Genomic DNA, 19,800 nt, shown 5'->3' with positions numbered 1-19,800 from the left:
GGCGTCCCCCCGTCCCAGGGGCCGACGCATGTGTGAGGCCTGGCCCTTAGAGGAGGGAGCCTCGGCCCCATCACCGTGCACAGCAGTCTGCAGATGAGCCAGGTCCCTGGGTGTGTGCGTGGGGGCTCGGCCTCGCCCCACTTGCCGGGCCTGTGGGTGAGCGCGTTGCTGCGACGCGGATGCTGAGGGTGCTGAGGGCGCTGCCATTCCTCTGTGTTTTGAAGGAAGCGGCACCGGAAAGGGGAGAAGAACGGGAAGGGCCTGCGACACTTCTCCATGAAAGTCTGTGAGAAGGTGCAGAGGAAGGGGACCACGTCCTACAACGAGGTGGCCGACGAGCTGGTTGCCGAGTTCAGTGCCGCCGACAACCACATCCTACCGAATGAATCTGTGAGTGTGTGCTGCGTGGCGGGGAGGCCTGGTGTCTCACGGCGCCCGCTGGTGTTTTCTGAAGCAATTTGAGACACACACACACACACACGAGTCAGAGAACCACACTGAAGAGTGTTCCTGACCTACCTGGGGTGCAGGGCCCTCTCGCCCCAGATCCAGTCGTGCGTGGGCTCTGACTCTCCCTTCACATTACGTGGGGACACGAGGAGTGAGTGACTCACCACCGCTGGCGGGTTGCTGCGTACCATCTTGAGTGTGTCCGGGTCTGCTGTTGAGGTGTTTCCCTGGGAACTGTTCTGGATGGTCTGGAAAACTCCTGCTCTGCCCTCCCCAGGCTTATGACCAGAAGAACATAAGACGACGAGTCTATGACGCCTTAAATGTGCTGATGGCCATGAACATCATCTCTAAGGAGAAAAAGGAGATCAAATGGATTGGTCTGCCCACCAACTCGGCTCAGGAATGTCAGAATCTAGAGGTATGTGGCTGACACATTATTTTCCATGGTGCCCTGTAGGTGTACCCCAGAGCAGCGCGTTTGGTGCAGACGTTTGTGTGGGTGCCCCGTGGGTGCCCGCTTGGGGTCTGGTGCTGTGGGTGCCCCGTGGGTGCCTGCTCGGGTTCTGGTGTTGTGGGTGCTCCGGGGGTGCCCGCTCGGGGTGTGGTGTTGTGTGTGCCTTGCCTGGACCAGGGGTCCGCCACTTCCCTGTGCCTCCCGCTTGCCCGCCAGATGTTGGTGTGTGACCCATCCAGCTCGTCTGTGCTCTGTGGGCCCCAGCCCAGTCGAGGGCGGTGCACCCAGCGGAGGTAAATTCTGAGTCCTGGCTTGTGGGATTTGAGTTTTATATCAACCGTGTCCAGAAAACGAGAGAAGACAGAGAAGGGTGTGTTGTTCTGAGACTGAAGAAACACCCCCGTGTCCCATCCCACGGGCCATGTCCCTTCTAGACTGTTTCCCCGCCAGGAGATTCCTGGCAGGCCTGTCCTGCGGGGACACTGTCAGATGCGTTGTGACGGTGTGGTCTTTGTCTTGAAGGTGGAGCGGCAGAGGAGGCTGGAAAGGATAAAGCAGAAGCAGTCTCAGCTTCAGGAGCTCATCCTGCAGGTAATGGCCCTGCTCGCAGCAAGCACCCCTACGCCCACATGGTTTCCTGGCCAGCTCACGTGCAGGACAGAGGGCGGGAGGGCGCGTTCACACGGCTCACCAGTGTTGTCCTGAGCGCTGTGTGTCATGCACCTCGCTTAACGGACTCTGTCACAGGTGCACGAATAGGAGACGTAGTGCAAGCAGGGTCGTACTGCCCGCAGCCTCGGAGCGGGTCCTCAGTGGGTAAGAAGGGATCCCGTTCGTGAAATCTCTGCTTTGAGAGTTTGAATGCACCCACTGGGCTCCTGCACAGGCGTCGCGGACGTGAACTCTAGATGTGGGCCTTGTTCCCAGAGAGAGTGCGTGTGAGCAAATGTGTAGTGTGTGTGCTGGTTGTCACAGAGTCTAAGTGGCAGGAGGGATGCACTTTGGAGGGTAGCACATGAGCCTTCCCTAGGACAGGTACGAAGCACGTTCTGGGGTGTGATGGCGAGTGTGGGTCAGAGGTCAGCACCCGTGGTCGGTGGGTGGCACCGTCCCCTGCACCTGCAGAGATGTCCACAGGTAGGGCCCTTGTCCCTGTAAGGTCCTGGAGATGTCTCTCTGGGTTGGAAGGAGAAACAGAGCTTGCTGGAGGGGTGGCCAGTCCCTGGATTGAGGCTGTGGTGCTGGGGCCGTCTGGCTGGGCCCTGGGAGCGGGGAGGAGTCCAGTGCAGGGAGGTCAGCTGCCACAGAAGTGCTGGGTGGTCAGGAAAGGGAAGATAACTTGGTGATTTATTGAGGTGCCCTGCACCCCAAGGGCAGTGAGACCACAGGCCCTGTGGTCAGGTTGGAGGGTGTGGGGGAGCCCTGGGACCCTGGGGGGAAGTGTAGGGAGGTCTCAGGACAGACAGGCCCAGCAGCTGAGGTTGGGAGATCTCTGAACAGGGAAAAGTCCAGGAGGGGCCGGCAGGGAGGTTGGGATGCCTGCTGGCCCCGCACCTGCAGACCACGGCGGAGGCTGTACGTATTGTCCCGCTGGGCGGTCTGGGTGTGGGGGCACCCTACCTGAGCCTCGGTGTCTCCTTCGCCCCAGAGGAGGTCTCCTGTGGTGGGAATGCTTTGCTGGGCAGGAAGGCGGGAAAGCAGCACCCCCCGCCCTCATCCTTCTGCTCGGTGAGCACCGAGGCACCAGGCCAGCTGGGGAGGGAGGGGCGCTTTCTGCCACAGCAGCGGGAGGGTCATCCTGAAGGTGCTGTCATTTTGGGGCTGAGCACCTGTGCCCCCAGAGAGCCCTGCCCCGGCGGTGTGCTGGCGTTTGCTCCTCTGGGAGGTTCTGGATGTGTGGCTGCATGTCTGCCTTCTGGGGTGGGTGCATACAGGGGACAGGCTGGTCCTGGGGATGTTTCTGTCTTAGAGCTGTGAGCGCCTGCATCCGTTCTCCTCAGGGTGTGTGCTTTTCTTCAGGGTGTGCTTTTTCTGCTGGGCCCTGATCCCCTCCCCGCCCCCCCCTCCCCACCCACTGTCCTCTCTGACCTCTCAAGGGGCCGACCCTTGTTTCTGTGCTGTGCGGCCGGGGGTGGGGTCGTCGGGGACTCCTGTGGACAAGGCCTTAGATCGAGGCAGCTGGTGTGAGCGGCTGGCGGTGGCTCCTCTTTTGTAGCAAATTGCCTTCAAGAACCTGGTGCAGAGGAACCGCCAGGCAGAGCAGCAAGCCAGCCGGCCGCCCCCCCCAAACTCGGTCATCCACCTGCCTTTCATCATCGTCAACACCAGCAAGAAGACTGTCATCGACTGCAGCATTTCCAATGACAAGTAGGTAGTCCCCGGAGGGCCCCCCCACCCCCCCAGGTCCCAGCTGAGGCTCAGGTCGGAGTGGAGGATGCCACCCTCACAGTTAGGAAAGACGGAGTGCGTCTGCTTGCTCGTTTGTACAAGTACTAACTCTGATTAAGTACAGTCTTTTAGCATAATTAAGGTACAGACTCATTTCTCACATCCCTGGTTATAAACATTTGTCTTTTAAAAGGAAAACAGGGGCCCCTGGGGGGCTTAGTAGGGTGAGCGTCTGACTCTAGGTCTCGGCTCAGGTCATGATCTTGGGGTTCACGAGTTTGAGCCCTGCATCAGGCTCTGCTGACAGCAGGGAGCCTGCTTGGAACTCTCTCTCCCTCTCTCTCTGCCCCTCCCCATTCACACTCTCTCTCCCTCTCTCAAGATAAATGGATAAACATTTTAAAAATACATAAAAGGGAAACAGATAAAGTCTGAGGTGTTGTTACTAGCACACCTGTTTAAACATCCAGAGAGCGCGTTCATTGTGGGGGGGTGCTGCGGGCAGCGCAGAGTGGAGCCCGTGGGTTTGGCAGGACAGCAGATGAAAAGGGGCCCAAGTGAGGTTGGGGTGAGGGGCGTTCCCGCTGAGGGGACTGGAGCCACTCCTGCCCCTCCCTGTCTTGAAGATGGCAGGTGACTCCCTTTCTGGGGGTGACTGTCCCCAGGTTCGAGTACCTGTTCAACTTTGACAACACGTTTGAGATCCACGACGACGTTGAGGTGCTGAAGCGCATGGGAATGGCCTGCGGCCTGGAATCTGGCACCTGCTCTGCCCAGGACCTGAAGACAGCGAGGAGCCTGGTGCCCAAGGCACTGGAGCCCTATGTGACAGGTCAGTCATGTCCGCGAGCCACGGGGGCCCCACCCTAGCCCAGGACGTCTGGCGAGAGCAGGGACGGCCTGGGCGGGAGGGCTGGGGCTGTGGGGGTAGGGGGAGCGTGGCATGGGGAGGCCACAGCGGCGTGCTGTGGCTTTGCCAGTGTAGTTGACGCGATGAAGGTGCTAAGGGTTTCACCTTCTGTGTGCAAGTGGGGTGGGGCTGGAGGTCTCGCAGGCAGGACGGCCCCCCCGACCCCCAGAGGGCTGTCGGTGCCCCCTGCCAGGTGACCCAGCGTGGCCTCCTCCTGACTCAGGGGCGAGGAGCTGTGTGCCTGGTGAGCTGAGCCCTGGTCCTCCCACTGCCTTCCCTTCTGGGGACTTCTCTGCTGAGCACCAGGGCCGTGGCCACAGAGGGAAGGGGCTTTGTGGTGAAAGAGCTGTGGCGGGGGCTGTCCCCCAGAGGTGCTGGGCTGGATTGGACCGCTGGGCACCTGCCGCCCCCCAGGGCCCTGGACAAGTCCCTGGCACTGGCTACACTCTGGCACACCCACTCAAGCCGGCAGTCACGGTTGGTCCCTCTTGGGGAGGAAGGTGCTCGGGGGACCGGCCCTCCGGCCTGTGGCCGCCTGGTTGCAGTGCGAGCCTCCACCTGTGACCTTTGCTGCGTTTTCTTCTCTTCTCAGAGATGGCTCAGGGATCGATCGGAGGGGTGTTCGTCACATCGGTGTCCACCTCCAACGGCACGAGGCTTTCTGCCAGGTGACCGCGGCTCTGGACGGGGCGGGACCCCACACGCAGGCCAGGCACAGCTCACAACACAACCCTGTTGTTGCCTCTTAACACACTTGGGGCCACAATGTGCACAGAATTTTGTTCCCTGCTCTCTTCAATTTGCCATTTACTGTAGTAGTTTTTGTGTGTCACTAAAGGAGCTTTATTATTTAAACCATTGGGTGTTAGTCTTTGGTCCAGCCGTCCCACGGAACAGAATTATGTTGTTCCTGGGTATTTATCTTAGGTTTTTAAAGATTAATGTAATTTTTTCTCTAAGTATTGACAAAACAGGGTTTTATTAACTTTCATGGTATATTAGGTTACACGTTACCCAGATTACCTTCTGTCAGTCCTACATAATGATAAATGTTAAATTTTTTAAAATATAAGGTAGACAAGCAGTCTGTAGGTTCAACCAAGTGGGATGGATCTGATCTGATAAAGGACAGTGTAGCTTTCTGTGGCCATCACGCAACTCCTGGGTTCTGTGGCACCTGCACTGAAGTCTTTGGTGGGGTGTCTGGCCCCGGTCAGGGTTAGGTGGAGGTCAGCTCCCTCCCTCTGCCTATGTGCATGTGCGTGTGTGCATGTGTGTGCGTGTGTGCAGTAGTCTGTGTGATGCTGATAACCAGTTATTGCAAGAGGCAGAATTTGGGTATTTTTTAGCTTTTCATGTTCGTGAAATTGTTTTTACTGATTAAAGTTTCAGAGACTCACATCAGCTTTTACATGAGGGAAGCAAAGCCATTACCATTTCAGAAGAAAAACCAACGTAAACACCAGCCTGACGTTTACAAAAGCGCAGTAATTTGCTGGGCAGTTGGGTGGTTCCCACTTAGAAAAGAGGCTGCAGTTTGAAGCAGCTTTAGGGCTAAATTTTTGGCCTTTTCTGATGTTTGCGAGGCTGGGTTTCCCAGTTGTGGGGTTCCTTTGTCAAAGAGCATAATGATGAATGGTCCTCATCGCACCGTGCGAACAAATCCTAACTAGCGAGGGGCATGTCTGCTTGCGCGTTAGAGAAAAGCATCGCCGTGCCCCAGCTCTGGCCTGGGGCAGAGGTGGGGGCAGTGCCCTCAGGGCCCCGTCCACGCTGGCCCACCAGAGCCACCCTTGGCAGTCGTTCCTTGCCTAAAACGCGTGTCCTGCACAGCTCTGCCCCCACGTCCTGTGCTCTCAAGGCAGCTGCAGGCCTTCTAGGCTGGTGGCGGAGGGGTACCTGAGTCCCGCATGCTTGCGGGAGGTGACCGGCCAGAATCTGGGGGATCTCTGTGCAGCTCTGCGTTGCAGGCTGGAATCCCTTTAGTGTCTGATGTCTCTTAGGATACTTTTCTTGTTGCTAGACCCAAATACCAAGGAATCACAGTGACTTTTGACAACAAGTGTCTGAGCAGGTCACACGGGTGTGTGCACCTCTTAGTGGGTGTGGGCAGTCACTTTTCGGGGCCCCAGGACCGTGTCTGCTGCCTTGTGTCTGACCCACTCTGTGCCAGGGGCCGCCTGAACCCAGAAGTGTTTCCTCAGGACCCCAGTTTTTAAAATCTCTCTGTTCTAGGCCAGGGTCTTGCCTGAGGCACTGGTGCCATTTGGGGCTAGATGACTGTCCTGCATGCTGCCCGGTGCCTTGTTGATGTGTTTGGTGGCACCCTTGGGCCCAGGTGCCAATAGTCACCCCCCTCACACCCCATGGGACAGCCAGAGATGATTACGTGTCCCCTGCTGAGACTCTCAGGGCCCAGTGCCAACATAGATGGGTTCCAGACGCACGTCTGAGCAGCCCTGCTTCCCTCCAGCACCCAGCCCTGTGACTCCACCTCTCTGCGCCCCTGCTCCCTGCCCTGCCGACCCCACTGGCCTTCAGAAAGTGCCATGTCCTGAAATGGTAGAATGTGTGGGGTCCTGGGGGCTGTTCCTGGAAGTTCAGCTTGCAGAGTGTGTGAGACTCCTATTACAGCTCTGCTCCCAGGGCTCCACACGGTACAGGGCAGAGGGTGGTGGTGGTGGCAGTGGAGTGTGGGCCTGGGGTGTCCTTTACACACGCACGCACACACAAGTGCATGTATATACCATCGCAAGGCAGTACACATGCACGCATGCGACCACACGTGCACATGACTACACACGTGCATATACAACCACATATATGTATACATGTGCACACAACCACACGCATGCATGCACACACAATGTGCATATACAACCACGCACAACCACATACGTACATAAATGTGCACACACAACTATGCACATGCATATACAACCACATACAGTCACACATGTGCATACATGTGCACACACATACATAGCCATGCACATAACACATGCACACACAACTCGCTGGGCACCCCTGTGCGCTGCCATCTGGAATGCCTTGCTTTGGAGGGCTCCATGTCCTTTTTGGGGCCCCTTTTTCCTCACCTGTTGTCCCCTCCCTCCTGGAGATCCAGGAGGTCACAAGCACAAGGCCTGGAAGAAGGACCTGTGGTTTCCAGTTTATGCCCATCGGGGCTTGGTTTGTGATGTCATGACAGATATTGTGGCCCTGCCGGCGTTGCCTCGTGTGCGGTGATCTGTGTCTTGAGGAGGGGCTTGGGGTGAAGTGCCACCTCGGCGGGAGTGGACGTGGGGGCACCCCACTCGGGCTGCGTGCTGCTGACCGCCTTGTCTCCTCGTTCCCGCAGCGACCTGACCAATGGTGCGGATGGCGTGCTGGCCACGAGCTCCAGCGGGTCCCAGTACAGCGGCTCCCGGGTGGAGACCCCCGTGTCGTACGTCGGGGAGGACGAGGAGGAGGACGACGACTTCAATGAGAATGAGGAGGAGGACTGACACCCGCGGCCGGCCCTGACAGTCCGCGTCGGGAGAGACTGCTTTTGGTGTGGGCTGGGTTCCTCCTTGGCCCCTCCCGAGGAGACGCCAGAGCGGGCGAGGGCTGCGTTCCGCGGGGGCTTGGGGCGCGCTGGGGCGCCGGCCACGACGCAGGGCCTCTCTCCGCTGTCCAGGATCTTGTTTGCGTTGTCTGTCTGTAGCTCAGAGTTCACTTTGCCCCTTGGTTCTTGCTGAGTGTGCCTCCTCCCACAGCCTGCCGGCAGCCGCGGACGGTGCCGGCCGAGCCCTGCTCTTCAGCCTTGGGCCACGAATTGTATTAGGACTTTATTTTCCCTTAAATTATATTGACTGTGTGACTCCATCAAGTTCGTTCATTTTTTTTTTCCTCTATGTTGCAGCAAATTGCGAAGTTCTTTATTTGTTTTTGTTTTGTTTGGTAAAAGTTCACTGCCGTGCTGGTGCAGCTACGAAAACTGGAGGGCTTGGAGCGGCGTGCGGCTTGCGGTGAGGCCTGCCTGATTTCTCACAGGCAGCGTCTGCAGACTTTACTATATAGTTGTTTACACACCTACACGTCTGTCGTCTAAAGACGCAAACGGAAACAAACGTCGTATTTGTTTCGTGAGCATCTTCCTATAATCTACGATAAAGTTGACATTAAATATAGAGAATGTTCTAACAGTTTTTTAACTCAAAATTTGTCAATCATTTTTAATAGTTCTTTTTTTATAAAAAGAAACGGAATTTCAGGACAGGCAGTAGTCCCTTTTAAAATTTATTCACAAAGAACCATTAACCGCACAGTTGCTGTTAGCTGCCTGTTCTACAACAATAGTCTTTTTATTGAAACACAAATAAACTTTTCTGTAATATTTTATGGAATATAAAGAGACTTTAATTGTTTGACTTGTTTAACTCGGCACTGTTAGTTTTTATTAATAAAACGCGCATGGGCATTTTAAACCAGCTCCGTGTTCCTCTAATTCACGATTATTGTGCGGAAGCTGCAGCGTGTGTCTTCTCGCTGAGCGAGGACAGTCACCGGGCCGCGCACAGAGCACCCCTCACCCTCCTCCTGCGTCCTCAGAGCTGGGACAGGTTGTGGGCTATTGAGTCTCAGAAAGAATAAGATCGTCAGAGAAGAGGGGCGCCTGGGTGGCGCAGTCGGTTAAGCGTCCGACTTCAGCCAGGTCACGATCTCGCTGTCCGTGAGTTCGAGCCCCGTGTCAGGCTCTGGGCTGATGGCTCAGAGCCTGGAGCCTGTTTCCGATTCTGTGTCTCCCTCTCTCTCTGCCCCTCGCCCGTTCATGCTCTGTCTCTCTCTGTCCCAAAAATAAATAAACGTTGAAAAAAAAAAAAAAATTAAAAAAAAAAAAAAGATCGTCAGAGAAGAAAGGACAGTTCACCATCTTAACTTGAACCAGCTGAGAAAACCCACCAGTGTTTTGAAGCCACAGGCCTTGCAAGGCAGCCCACAGTCCCGTGGGTGGATGTGGCCACCTGCCTGCTCTGGCCGGTCATGACTTCCCTCAACTGCCCTGAGGGCCAGGGGGCCACTGAGTTCTGGCGCCCTTTGCCTGCTGTGTGTGGGCGGGACCCCCAGACAACGTGTGGGGTGCTTGCATGGGAGTAAGACACCAGGTCGCATGCGATACTAGGGTGGGAGGCGGGGTTGCTCTGGGACAGGGGGCTTGTTTGGCCACAATGCTCCAGGTTTTTCTAGAGCAGCTGGCAGAGGCGGAGGCGTGCCCCTTGGCGACCGCAGCGCCCTGACTCCCTCTGGGGTTTGCTCTGCCCCACCCGCCACCTGCTCGCCACCCCTCCTTACCAGCCAGAGCTCTGGCTCCCCAGCATAGTCTGATTTCCCTGACTTGGGATTGAAACTTTAAGAAGAGGCTTCTTAAAGAAAAAGTGACTTTTTTGTTATTTTTCCCCTTATCAGGAAAGACGTGACTGTTGTATGTAGAGCAAAGTGTGACTTTAATGTGCTTTATTTGTACAGGGTAGGAATTGTGTCTTTAAAAGCAAGCCTTCCGATCATCCGTCCTCGTGAGGCGTGTTTCTTGCTGACGCGGGTCCCAGGAGATCGCAGAGGTCAGGGAAGCTGAGGCACAGTAAGGAGAGAGAAGTTCGCCTGGGGCGAGTATCTGGGTCTCGTTAGTGGGTAACCACTGCCTCGGGGTCATCGTGTTGGCCCAGCGTTTTGATCCTCACTACGAATTCTGTGTCAAGGAGCAGAGAAGACTTAGCGAGAAGCCGTCAACTCCAGTGCTAAGTGCTTACAGGTCACGGCCTGCGGCTCTGGGCTGGTTTCCAGTGCTTGGCGGCCGGGCGCCCTGCTCTCTACTGCTGGATTTTGAGCTTGAACTCCACCTTCCCCTCGTAGGGATCGTGGGGGTTGTCAAATGTTACATGATCGGCCAGGATCTTGCACACGATGAGGACCTCCGTGTTTCTGGGGACGTTGAGAAGTTTTACAGCGACCAGAGGGTTGCTGTAGTGGGGCTGGAACAATGTGGGAAGACGGGAGGAAGCGAGAGTTAGAAACTGTGGCAGACATCTGGGTGGGCTGCTTGGAGGCAGTGCCCGCCTGCCCTATCTGAGCATGGCTGCCCTCACACGCTCTGCTGTGTGCCAGAACTCACAGGGACAGAGGGGTCTCTCTCCATGTAGGAACGAGGAGAGTCGGTCTGGGGGGTGAGACAGCACCAGTGACAAAGTTGGCCTCAAATTGTACTTGATGAAAATTAGTTTAAAACAGGAAAAATTAAGAGACTTGGAGGAAGTGCTTCAAAATGGATATGTGGTGTCCCAACAGGATTTGGGAAGTGCTCGGAAGGTAGAAGAATTAGGTTTGATATTTATGTTTTGTGTGAGAGCCTTGTGCTTTCCGGTAGTTACGGGCGGTGGGTTTGGGAAGTGCCCAGAGAGCTGTGTGGTCAGGATGGGCTGAGGCAGCCTGGTTTGCAGTGCAGGTGAATGTTGACGGCTGTCCTCACGCCGAGCACGTTGCTAACTTTGAGACGGTTCTGCGGCTGGTGGCAGGCCTACCTGTGCTTTGCTCCCGTAGTAAGGGAAGTAGTGGAGGCTGAAGGTGCCGTTGGGTGGGAAGTACTCCACCTGCAGGGGCTGGGCATCCTTTTGCTGGTCCTGGGGACAGAGAGGCCACCACCTGGGTGAGGCAGGAGCTGGGTACATGTGCATGCAGCTTGTGTGTGTCCTGCCTGGTTGTCTGTGTGTGTGTGCACGCTAACAGTTCATGTGCAGTTACCAGAGACCAGATCTGGTCTTTAGGATCAGTACTGAGATCCCATTGGGCACATAACCTATTAGTTTGCCAAACTAAGGTCACTTTGGTGACCTATCAGAGTGAAGAATGTGCTGGTCTGTCCGTATACGGGAGTGAAAGCCGAGAGGCTGGGTGGGCCGGTTTTGCCAAAACTGGCCAAAAGTTTGCGTGACAGTCTGGGGTAAGCACTGCTTTCTCGTTTCTCGTCATTGTCAGAGTCTGCAAACTGCCTGGCGGGTGGCTGGATTTCGTCAGAACACAGATGGAGAACACTTTGGTGTCTGTTAAAGCTCAGGTTGGCCTACATGTGTGGTCGAGTGACTACAGGAGGGCCCAGAGCGAGCCAGGGACTCGCCCACAAGAGACAGGCCCTGGAGGTAGGCGCTGCCCTAAGGGAGCCTCCTGTCGCAGCCACCAGGGAAACAAGCTTTAGAAAATAATGATGAACGGAAGCAGTCTGTTTTTTTGTGCTTGAAAACTGGTTTTGCAGCGGGAGGCGGGGAGGGGGGTGCTCAGCCAGTTAAGCGTCTGACTCTTGATTTTGGCTCAGGTCGTGGTCTCATAGTTTGTGACATGGAACCCTGCTTCGGGCTCTGTGCTGACAGTGTGGAGCCTGCTTGGGATTCTCCCTCTCTCTCTGCCCCTCCCCTGTGTGCGTGCGCGCGCTCTCTCTCTCTCTCTCTCAAAATAGGTAAATGAAAAAATTTTTAAAAAGCTGGTTTTTAGAAAAACTGGAGTGAATTCATGCCAACTCTTAGGAGCCTGAACACGTATGCTGTTAAACATCCATGGCTGTTGGTCACCTGGCATACGTGTAAGTAAATAAGAGAAAAAAACCGTAAAAAGGTACCTCGGTTTTTTCTAAACTGCCACCAAATACTTTGAAGCGCGTTAGTAACGTACTGTTCCAGACGCTTCTGGAAGCAGAACAGTAACAACGATACACTGTTTTTCTTACTCGGTTTTTGTGCCCTTAATGAAGCTGCTCTAAGTGATGGTTTGTGACGGTTGGTGCGACTGTGAATCCGGACGGTTGGGCTGGCGGCTGAGAGGAGCTTGGGGAGAAGTGGCTCCACCGCCGCGGCCGCGCACTCACCAGGAAGGCGCAGTCCACCCTGGGCGCCGTGCTGTTGCTGGGGAGGAACTTGACGATCTGGAAGGGAAGGGCATCCTTGTAGCACTCCTGCCGGCTGTGTGTGTGAAGGGCCTGTCCGGCCTGGGGCTCCATTGTCACCGCCCGCAGAGCCACTCCCTGGTGCTCCGTGGGGCCCTGGAGCGGGCGCGGCAGCTGCCCCCGCCGCCCGCAGCTCACCTGTGCTGCTCCCATGTCATGCTCTTTCAGCCTCCTGGGGTCTCGGCCTTTGGATGTACCTCCTTGTGCCTGGTGCCCAGGGCAGTACTGCCCTCCCTGCACGCCCTTCCCCTGCCAGGCGGTGACGAGACCCAGCAGGGACCCAGGAGCGTGTGCAGGGCACACACTCGTGGCCTCCCCGTCTCTCGGGAAGGGAGATAAATAGCACTCGGCAGGTGTGGGGAGTCCCCAGACCGCACCTGTCGCCCAGTATGGAGCAGACACCCCGGCCCTCCCGCCGCCGTCAGCCTCTGGTGGGATGTTCCCGTCCCCTGCACCGAGGCTGCATGGGCTGTGCTCTCCTTCGGCTCTCACACTGGCCTGTCCAGCCTCCCTCATGCCTGGCAGAGGGTCCCTGGCCCATATTGAAAACCTCTGCTCTGGATTGTGTCCGGGTGCCCTCCCAGCACCTGTATGTGGCCCGGCTGCTGTCGAGCTGTTGTGCACACGAGCTGGACTCTGCTGCCCAGTGTCGAGGTGCTGCTGCTGTGTGAGCTGTTTTCAGGTCGTATTGGGGGGGAAGCTCAGGGCACGCTGAGCATAGGAACAGAGCGGGAGGGGGCAGCGGTGCGCGTCCCAGCCCCGCCACCGTGGACAGGGGCACGTGGGTCACGTGAGGGCCAGACCCCCGGCCTCCATGCCACGGCCATCTCCACAGGGGCCCTCAGGACTCACCCTGTTCATTTTAATCACAAAGCACGGCCTTCCTTCTGCGAAGCCGAAGTTGGGGTCCACCAGCCCTGAGCAATTTTGCAGCATGTCTGCTGTGAACTTGCAGGAGAACTTGGTGTGGTTGGGGGCCATGAACTTTTCCTGGAAGAAGTACTCCTTAAAGGTGCAGTTGATGCTGTCCTGCTGGGACTCTGGCGAGTAGCCTGCGGGGACACGTGCACTGGGGCTGGCTGGAGGGGGGCATAGCCCAGGCCCCTCCACGAAATTGTCTTGGAAGCGGGAAAAGCAGAGGCTGGAAGCTTGTTAAACTTCACCTGCCAGGAAGGTGTGGAGGGTGTGCACGAGGTCCACCCAGGTCCTGTTGTCGGAAACATTGTAGGAAATGTCCAGGCCCTTGTCCCCGTAGACATCTGGCCTCAAGGTCACCCCTGGGAAGAGAGCAGGACGCGTGTGACTCAGTTCCCCCCAAGGTGTTGGTCACACCCAGCCACGTGCTGCAGACTCCCACACACCGCTGTCTGGCCCGGTGGCCAAGCATGGGTTGCTGCAGTCCTCAGGGGTCCCCGTGCGAGGGGACAGTGTCTGCGTGTCCTCCGCAACAGTGGCTCCACAGGAGCCCTGCCCGACTTGTCGGAACCACGCTAGGCGGAGTTGTATTTGAATACACATTTGAAAAATCTTCACTGGTTTTGATTAAAAGCAATTGACAACATGTTAATTGTACAAAAAGTCAGGATGCACAGGTGTAGGGAGTGGCAGTGGTTGCCTGTGTGCTGGGCGTCCTCACTTCTGTGAGCGTCAGACGCGCGACCCTGTGTGTGCCATAAATTGGATAAATGGGGTCCCACCACCCAGATTCCACTCTCCTCCTTCCGTGTCCCGATGCTGTTGTAAGTGTGTCGTCATCGAACTGTCCACAGATACCACGTGCTGTTTCCCTGTGTGAATGAAGCTGGCTCCTTTGACGTGGGGACTTTTTAGATACGTCAGCCGGTGTTCTGTCCTTTCGTGGATGCTGTGGGCGCAACGTCTGTGTGCAGATTCAGGTCAAACCCTGGCGAGGATCTGACCCAGGGGAGCGTGGGCACACCGCACAGGGTCCTCTCTGCTGGCGCTCTCAGCCTGTTTGTGCGTGTCAGTGGTGGCTGCTCCCCCCCACCCCCCGGGCTCCGGGGGAAGCACGTGTGCCACGCATCACGCTCTGTTCTGCGGCCACCGTGAGCTTACCTGTTGCCTGGCTCTAAAAACAACGCCCAGTAGAGCACTGTGGTGTTGTGATGCCGGGTGAAAGGATTTCCCGAAGACCCCTGGGGTGGAGGGGCCTGCCTGGGGGAACACACGCCCCCTGGCTCTCACTGCTGGGTTTTCCTTTCCTCCCACAGGAAGCGGTGTGGCCACTGGGCATTTCTCGGGCTATTGCTTCCGTGGGAAGTGTAGGGACGCCACCCACGAGTGGTGAGCATCTCCATAGTTGTGCTGGAAAGTGCGTTTTCCTCCTTCACTTCTTCTTCCCCTCTCTCCCCCTGCCCTTTCTCGTTTGGTCTGTGCAGGCAGCTGGGCTAGGTCCAGAGGTGACTCCGGACACCGGGCTCGGCCTTTGTTCCAAGCGTCCTTCCCCACACGGGACGGCAGACCAGCTGCTCTTAGAGAACAGTGTGTTCTGAACCGAGCTCGTGTTTGTGGACGTGGTAACAGGAGAGGCCTCGGTGCAGACGTGCGTCCAGTGCAAGACAAAAGCCCTTTCCTCCCACCAAGCCCTTTCCTCTGGCCTCAGCCTCCCTGCTCGGTGCCTTCTCCCAGACGGGCCCTGTGCACCTTTGTCGGCATCTAAAGTGAGCGATGTGAACATGGTCCCTGTAACAAATCTGTTTTAACAATTAAAACGACAGCCAAAGTCTGACCATAACTGGAGCCACTGTCCTCAAAAGAAGCTGAGGGGCTATCCATGCCTGGGGGGGCCCCTTTAGAGTCCTGGGGCCCTGGTGGGAGGGTGTCCCCCTTCTGAGCCCTGAGGCCCCAGCGGGGATGGGAGGGTGTCCCCCTCAGAGCCCTGGGCCCTGGCATGAGTGGCCCCTCCTGATTGCCTCTCTGGGCTTTGTTCCTGAGGGTCTGTGTTCTGAGCCCGGGGCTCCCGGACTGCATGTGGCCTGACGCACTGGGTCCTGGGGTCCGGGCATGAGCCCCACTTACCTGGTGACTTTAGCTGGTCTTGGTAGTCAGGTGTGTACGGGTCGATTGTGCACATGAGTGTGTAAATGCACAGAGCAAAGATTGCGGTCATCACCACGTAGAAGGCCACGTAGTAGAGGCTGATCCATACTGCAGGGAGGGGGGTGTGCAGTGTAAAGCCGCAGGTTTAACCACCTCAGTGCACAAGGCAGTGGTGTTCACAGTGCATTCACACACAGTGCTGTGTAACCATCACGTCTGTCAGGTTCTAGAACGTTCTCCTCACCCAAGAGGTGCTCCGTACCCCTTAACAGTCTTTAAAAATCATAACTTTGGGGCGCTTGGGTGGCTCAGTCAGTTAAGCATCTGGCTTAGTTTCATCTCAGGTCATGATCTCACGGTTCGTGGGTTCGAACTGTCCATCAAGCTCTGTGCTGGCAGCTCAGAGCCCAGAGCCTGTTTGGATTCTGTGTCTCCCTCTCTCTGCCCCTCCCCACTTGTGCTATGTCTCACTCTCAGAATAAATAAATAAACATGAAAAAAAGTTTTTTAAATAAAAAAATAAAAATCGTTAAGTTTTAGGAGCATAGCTTTAAAAATGCTGTTCTCAAGTCTGTGGCTGAACCTTTGCGGCCAGCTCTCAGATGATCCCACTTTGTCAGGGGGGCGTTGGAGCCAAAATGGGCCTTTGGGTTATCTGGTTGGAGACAGGCAGCCTCCTGGGTCCTGGGTGCCTGGGCGGCACAGCGTCCCCGTCCCCGCGGGCACACCCCCCGCCCCACCACGTCCCCATCCCCGCGGGCACACCCCCCACCCCACCATGTCCCCGTCCCCGTGGGCACACACCCCACCGCGACAGCGTCCGGCCCAGCATCTGCCCGGTGTCCGGGTTCCAGCAGTAGCGCTGAAACTCCTCCATCCGCTGGCTGCATGACTTCTTCTCCTGCAGCGCCGCCATCGCCCCTGCGGATCAGGGAGCTCCCCACACCTGGCCTGAGGGGAGAAAGGTGGCCTGTGGGTTTTATAGTCTCCTCCCCTGAAGGTCAAGTCTCAGGGGAAAGAACCAGGGCGTGATCACGCCTTGCTATCCAAACACAGTGGCTATCAGATGCCTCCTCACCTCGCCACCCCTCCTCTCCGGATGCCCTTGGCCGAGTCCTTGTCTGCTCTGGCCCCTGGCACCTTGTTGAAATGCAGATTCTGACCCAGCGGGGGCTCCTGGTGGACTGTGCCTTTGGCTTTAGGACCCCGGTGATGTCCGGGGCACGCGTGGGCTGACAGCACGTTGGAATTACCGGGCCGTAGATTCCTGCTGCCTGTCCCAGGGCCGAGTTTCTGAGTGAGCTGACCTGCCAAGGCGGCCTGACCGCCCAGAGGGCTGCAGGCCCCCTGAACACCCTGACGCAGGACCAGAGGCAGGAGACCTTGGCGGTTTATGTAGCTGGGGCCGTGACATCTGCTCACCGGGGTACCTACCGCTGCCATGAGACAAATGTACCACAGAAGACTTTTCACAAATATCCAAGTCAAAGCCTGATTAAAATAACAGGTATTGTACCCAAGGACCTAGGATTTCATTTGCTGTCCCCTCTAGGTTTTCCCTCTGAGGGGACATTTGTGGCCAAATTTGACTGTTTCATTTGGAAGAAGAATAATGAAAAGTGCTCTTTTCAGTTGTTCTGACTGATTTTAACATGATTTCGTTTGTTAGCAAAATGAGCCCCCAAAGATTCAGATGGAGTAGCACCATTTTAGCTTGGACTCATAATTTTTTCATGGACCAAATCTGTGTGTCTTTCGTATGCTGTTCTCATTCACAACTTGGGGATTTCAGGTCAGTAAGACACAGTGACGTTAGGTTGCTAATTGCCCACGGTCCATGGGCCTGGGACCCCAGCCGCCGGGGCCTGAAGACAGAGAAGCGACCGTCCCCACAGAATAAATGCCACCCTCACCTGGGAAGTATAGACATGTCCTTGAAATGAGCAAGAAGTGAATCCTTTCCAGAAGTCGTTGAAAGAAACCATCCACATTTAGTCTCTGGAGTCCCAGATGTGAGAAAGTGTGGGCTGAACTGCACACACATGATCACAGTGCCCTCCGGATGTGTGCCTGCGGGGAGGAGAGGCAGGGGAGGGAGGCTCCCACACAGCATGCTCTGAGAACATGCGACAGATGCCCCACAAAGAGCGGGCTCCAGACGATGTGGGGAGCCCAGACTTCTCCCCCACCTGGCAGAAAAGAGGTGGGGCCCACCCCCTTCTGCTGCTGGGGTGGAATAAAAAAAAAAGCCAGCTAAAACTGAAGGATTAAATGATAGGAAAATGTCCAGGTTTCAACTGATAATCATGTATTTTAGTCAAGAACCAGGAAGATTTCAAAATGAATTAAAACAAGGCAATCAAAGGGTGCCAATATCAAAGTGATAAGGCTGTTGGAATCAGAGATTTTAAGGCAGTTGTGATAAAAATGCTTGAGGGAGCAATCATAAACCTGTGAAACAAAGAAAAAAATAGTCTCAACAAAAAGAAAGTTTAAGGAAAGAAACAGAAGATACAAAGAAGAACCAATGGAAATATAAAAAATACAATAATGAACATAAAAAGCTCAATGAATGGATTCAGCTGCATAAAGGAGGGGACAGAGGAAAGAAATCAGTGACATGGAAGAAAAAATAATAGAAATTACGTGATCTGAACAGTAGGAAAAAGATGTTCAGTGCCTCAGGGACCTGGGGACTAACGGAGATGTAACATCTGTGCCATCAGAGTTCTGGAAGGAGAGAAGAAAGAGGACAGGGCTGAAAACTCCCAAACACAGCAAAAGATATAAACCTGTGTGTTCACAAAGCCGAGTGAAATACGAATAGGGTAACTCCCCAGATCCACAGTGCATCATGATTAAACTTCTGAAAATTGAAAACATACACACACAAAAATCAAGAAAGCAGCCAGAGAAAAAACATTTGAATTACAGAAGATTACTCTTCAGAAAGCAGAGTCAGAAGGAAGCTGCAAAATATATTTAGATGCTGAAAGAAGAGATCTGTTACCCAGATCCTGAACCCAGCACAAATAGCAGGGAAGAAGGGGCCCCAACATTCTCAAATGAAGGAAAAGGAAAGGAAGATAATTTGTCAGCAGCAGACTTATCCTAAAAGTATGGCTAAAGGAAGTTCTCGAAACAGAAAGACGGTGTTGAAAGAATATGGGAGCATTAGGAAGGATGAAATAACATGGTAAGTGAAACATGGGCAAATACTATAAGCTCTCCTTTTCTTCTTGAATTTCCTTTTCTCTTTTTTAATAATTTATTCATTTTGAGAGAGAGCATATGCATGCTTGAGTGGGAGAGGGGCAGAGAGAGAAGGAGAGAGAGAGTCCCAAGCAAGCCCCGCACTGTCAGCACAGAACCCAAAGAGGGGCTTGAACTCACAAACCGTGAAATCATGACCTGAGCTAAAACCAAGTGTCAGACGCTTAACCATCTGAGCCCCTCTTCTTGAATTTTCTAAATTATGTTTGATGGTTGAAACAAAAACCATAACATTGCCTGATATTGTTCTAAATGTATGTAGATGAAATAATTAAGGTAATTATAAACAGGAAAGGATAAAGAGATGTGATATTTCTGTACTTCACTTGAACTGCTAAAGTGACAGCAATAGAATGTGATAAATTATGTACATATGATACCAACAGCAACCAATAAAAATATGCATAAAGAGATACACGTAAAAATACTATAGATAAATCAAAATTGAATCCTAAAAATTTTTCAAAGTAACCCACAGGAAAAATGCCAGACCTCATCAACAATTACATTAAATGTAAATGCTATAAATACATCAGTCAAAAACAAAACAAAACAGAGACTGACAGAGTAGATTTAAAAACAGACCCAAATATAGGCTGTCTAGTAGAAGCTTATCTCAAATAGAATGATATAGGCAGGTTGAACACAAAAGGATGAAAAAAGATACATCATGCAAATAAATACTAATCAAATGAAGGTGTGGTTATATTAATATCATATAACTTCAGAGCAGAGAAAATTACAGGAGACATTACATAATGATAAAGGGTCAATCATCAAGAAGATATAGCAATCCTAAATGTGTATGCACCAAATAAGAGAGATGCAAAATGTGCAAAGCAAACTAATAAAACTGGCTTCAACAGTTCTCTCTCGATAATTGATAGAATAGCTAAATAGAAAATCAGCACGGATATAGAAGAATTCAAAAATATTGTCAATTAACAGGATGCCATTGACATTTGTAGACTAGCCCACCCAAGCACAACAGAATACACTTTCTTTTTAAGTGATCTTGGAACATATACCAGAATAGAGCATATCCTGAGCCATTAAACAAAGCTCCACAAAGTTAAGAGAATTGAAACCATGCAGTGTGTCCTCCAACCATGATACAATCAAACTAGAAACAAATAACACAAAGATAACAGGGGAATCCTCAAACATGTGAAAACTAAATCACATTTCAAAGAATTCCTAAGTCAAAAGGAAGTCTTGAGGGAAATTTAAAAAACGTAGGACTGATGAAGACAAAAATAGAACATCAAAATTCGTGGGATGCAGCTAATG

General features: G+C 53.9%; 2 protein-coding genes across 5 annotated transcripts in view; one reads left to right on the top strand and one right to left on the bottom strand.

Annotated features, from left to right (window-relative positions):
* TFDP1 (transcription factor Dp-1) overlaps nucleotides 1-8,680 on the top strand; it is a 40,219-nt gene extending 31,539 nt beyond the window's left edge. For 3 of the 4 annotated variants that reach the window (XM_086707876.1, XM_086707868.1, XM_086707882.1), the window contains exons 6-12: nucleotides 225-390; nucleotides 728-871; nucleotides 1,430-1,498; nucleotides 3,123-3,274; nucleotides 3,922-4,127; nucleotides 4,798-4,873; nucleotides 7,567-8,680. In XM_086707876.1, coding sequence (XP_086564002.1) covers nucleotides 225-390; nucleotides 728-871; nucleotides 1,430-1,498; nucleotides 3,123-3,274; nucleotides 3,922-4,127; nucleotides 4,798-4,873; nucleotides 7,567-7,714 — 961 coding nt within the window. In that variant the 3' untranslated portion in view covers nucleotides 7,715-8,680. The remainder of the gene's footprint in view (nucleotides 1-224; nucleotides 391-727; nucleotides 872-1,429; nucleotides 1,499-3,122; nucleotides 3,275-3,921; nucleotides 4,128-4,797; nucleotides 4,874-7,566) is intronic. The other variant, XM_086707890.1, reaches the window with a different exon arrangement.
* Nucleotides 8,681-9,671: 991 nt separating this feature from the next.
* ATP4B (ATPase H+/K+ transporting subunit beta) lies at nucleotides 9,672-16,186 on the bottom strand. Its single transcript, XM_025924717.2, has 7 exons — nucleotides 16,042-16,186; nucleotides 15,217-15,345; nucleotides 13,341-13,454; nucleotides 13,030-13,229; nucleotides 12,100-12,156; nucleotides 10,766-10,864; nucleotides 9,672-10,219 (listed from the first exon to the last, which is right to left on the bottom strand). The coding sequence occupies exons 1-7, from the start codon at nucleotides 16,151-16,153 to the stop codon at nucleotides 10,058-10,060; spliced, it is 873 nt and encodes a 290-aa protein (XP_025780502.1). The 5' UTR covers nucleotides 16,154-16,186; the 3' UTR covers nucleotides 9,672-10,057.
* Between the last annotated feature and the right edge of the window lie 3,614 nt (nucleotides 16,187-19,800).

This window comes from Puma concolor, chromosome A1, assembly GCF_028749965.1.
Source record: "Puma concolor isolate L17-30 chromosome A1, mPumCon1.1.hap2, whole genome shotgun sequence".
NCBI classification, from domain to species: domain Eukaryota; kingdom Metazoa; phylum Chordata; class Mammalia; order Carnivora; family Felidae; genus Puma; species Puma concolor.
Note: the sequence above shows the minus strand (reverse complement) of the source record. Positions and strands in the feature narration are given on the sequence as shown.

Excerpts from the sequence above, each read along its gene's own strand:
- ATP4B (XM_025924717.2), bottom strand. The coding sequence starts at position 16,153 with ATGGCGGCGCTGCAGGAGAAGAAGTCATGCAGCCAGCGGATGGAGGAG. Across the intron at positions 15,346-16,041 it reads CCGGACGCTGTCGCGGTGGG|TATGGATCAGCCTCTACTAC; the intron begins GTGTGTGCCCAC and ends CCCTCCCTGCAG. Across the intron at positions 13,230-13,340 it reads CCTCCACACCTTCCTGGCAG|GCTACTCGCCAGAGTCCCAG; the intron begins GTGAAGTTTAAC and ends GTGTCCCCGCAG.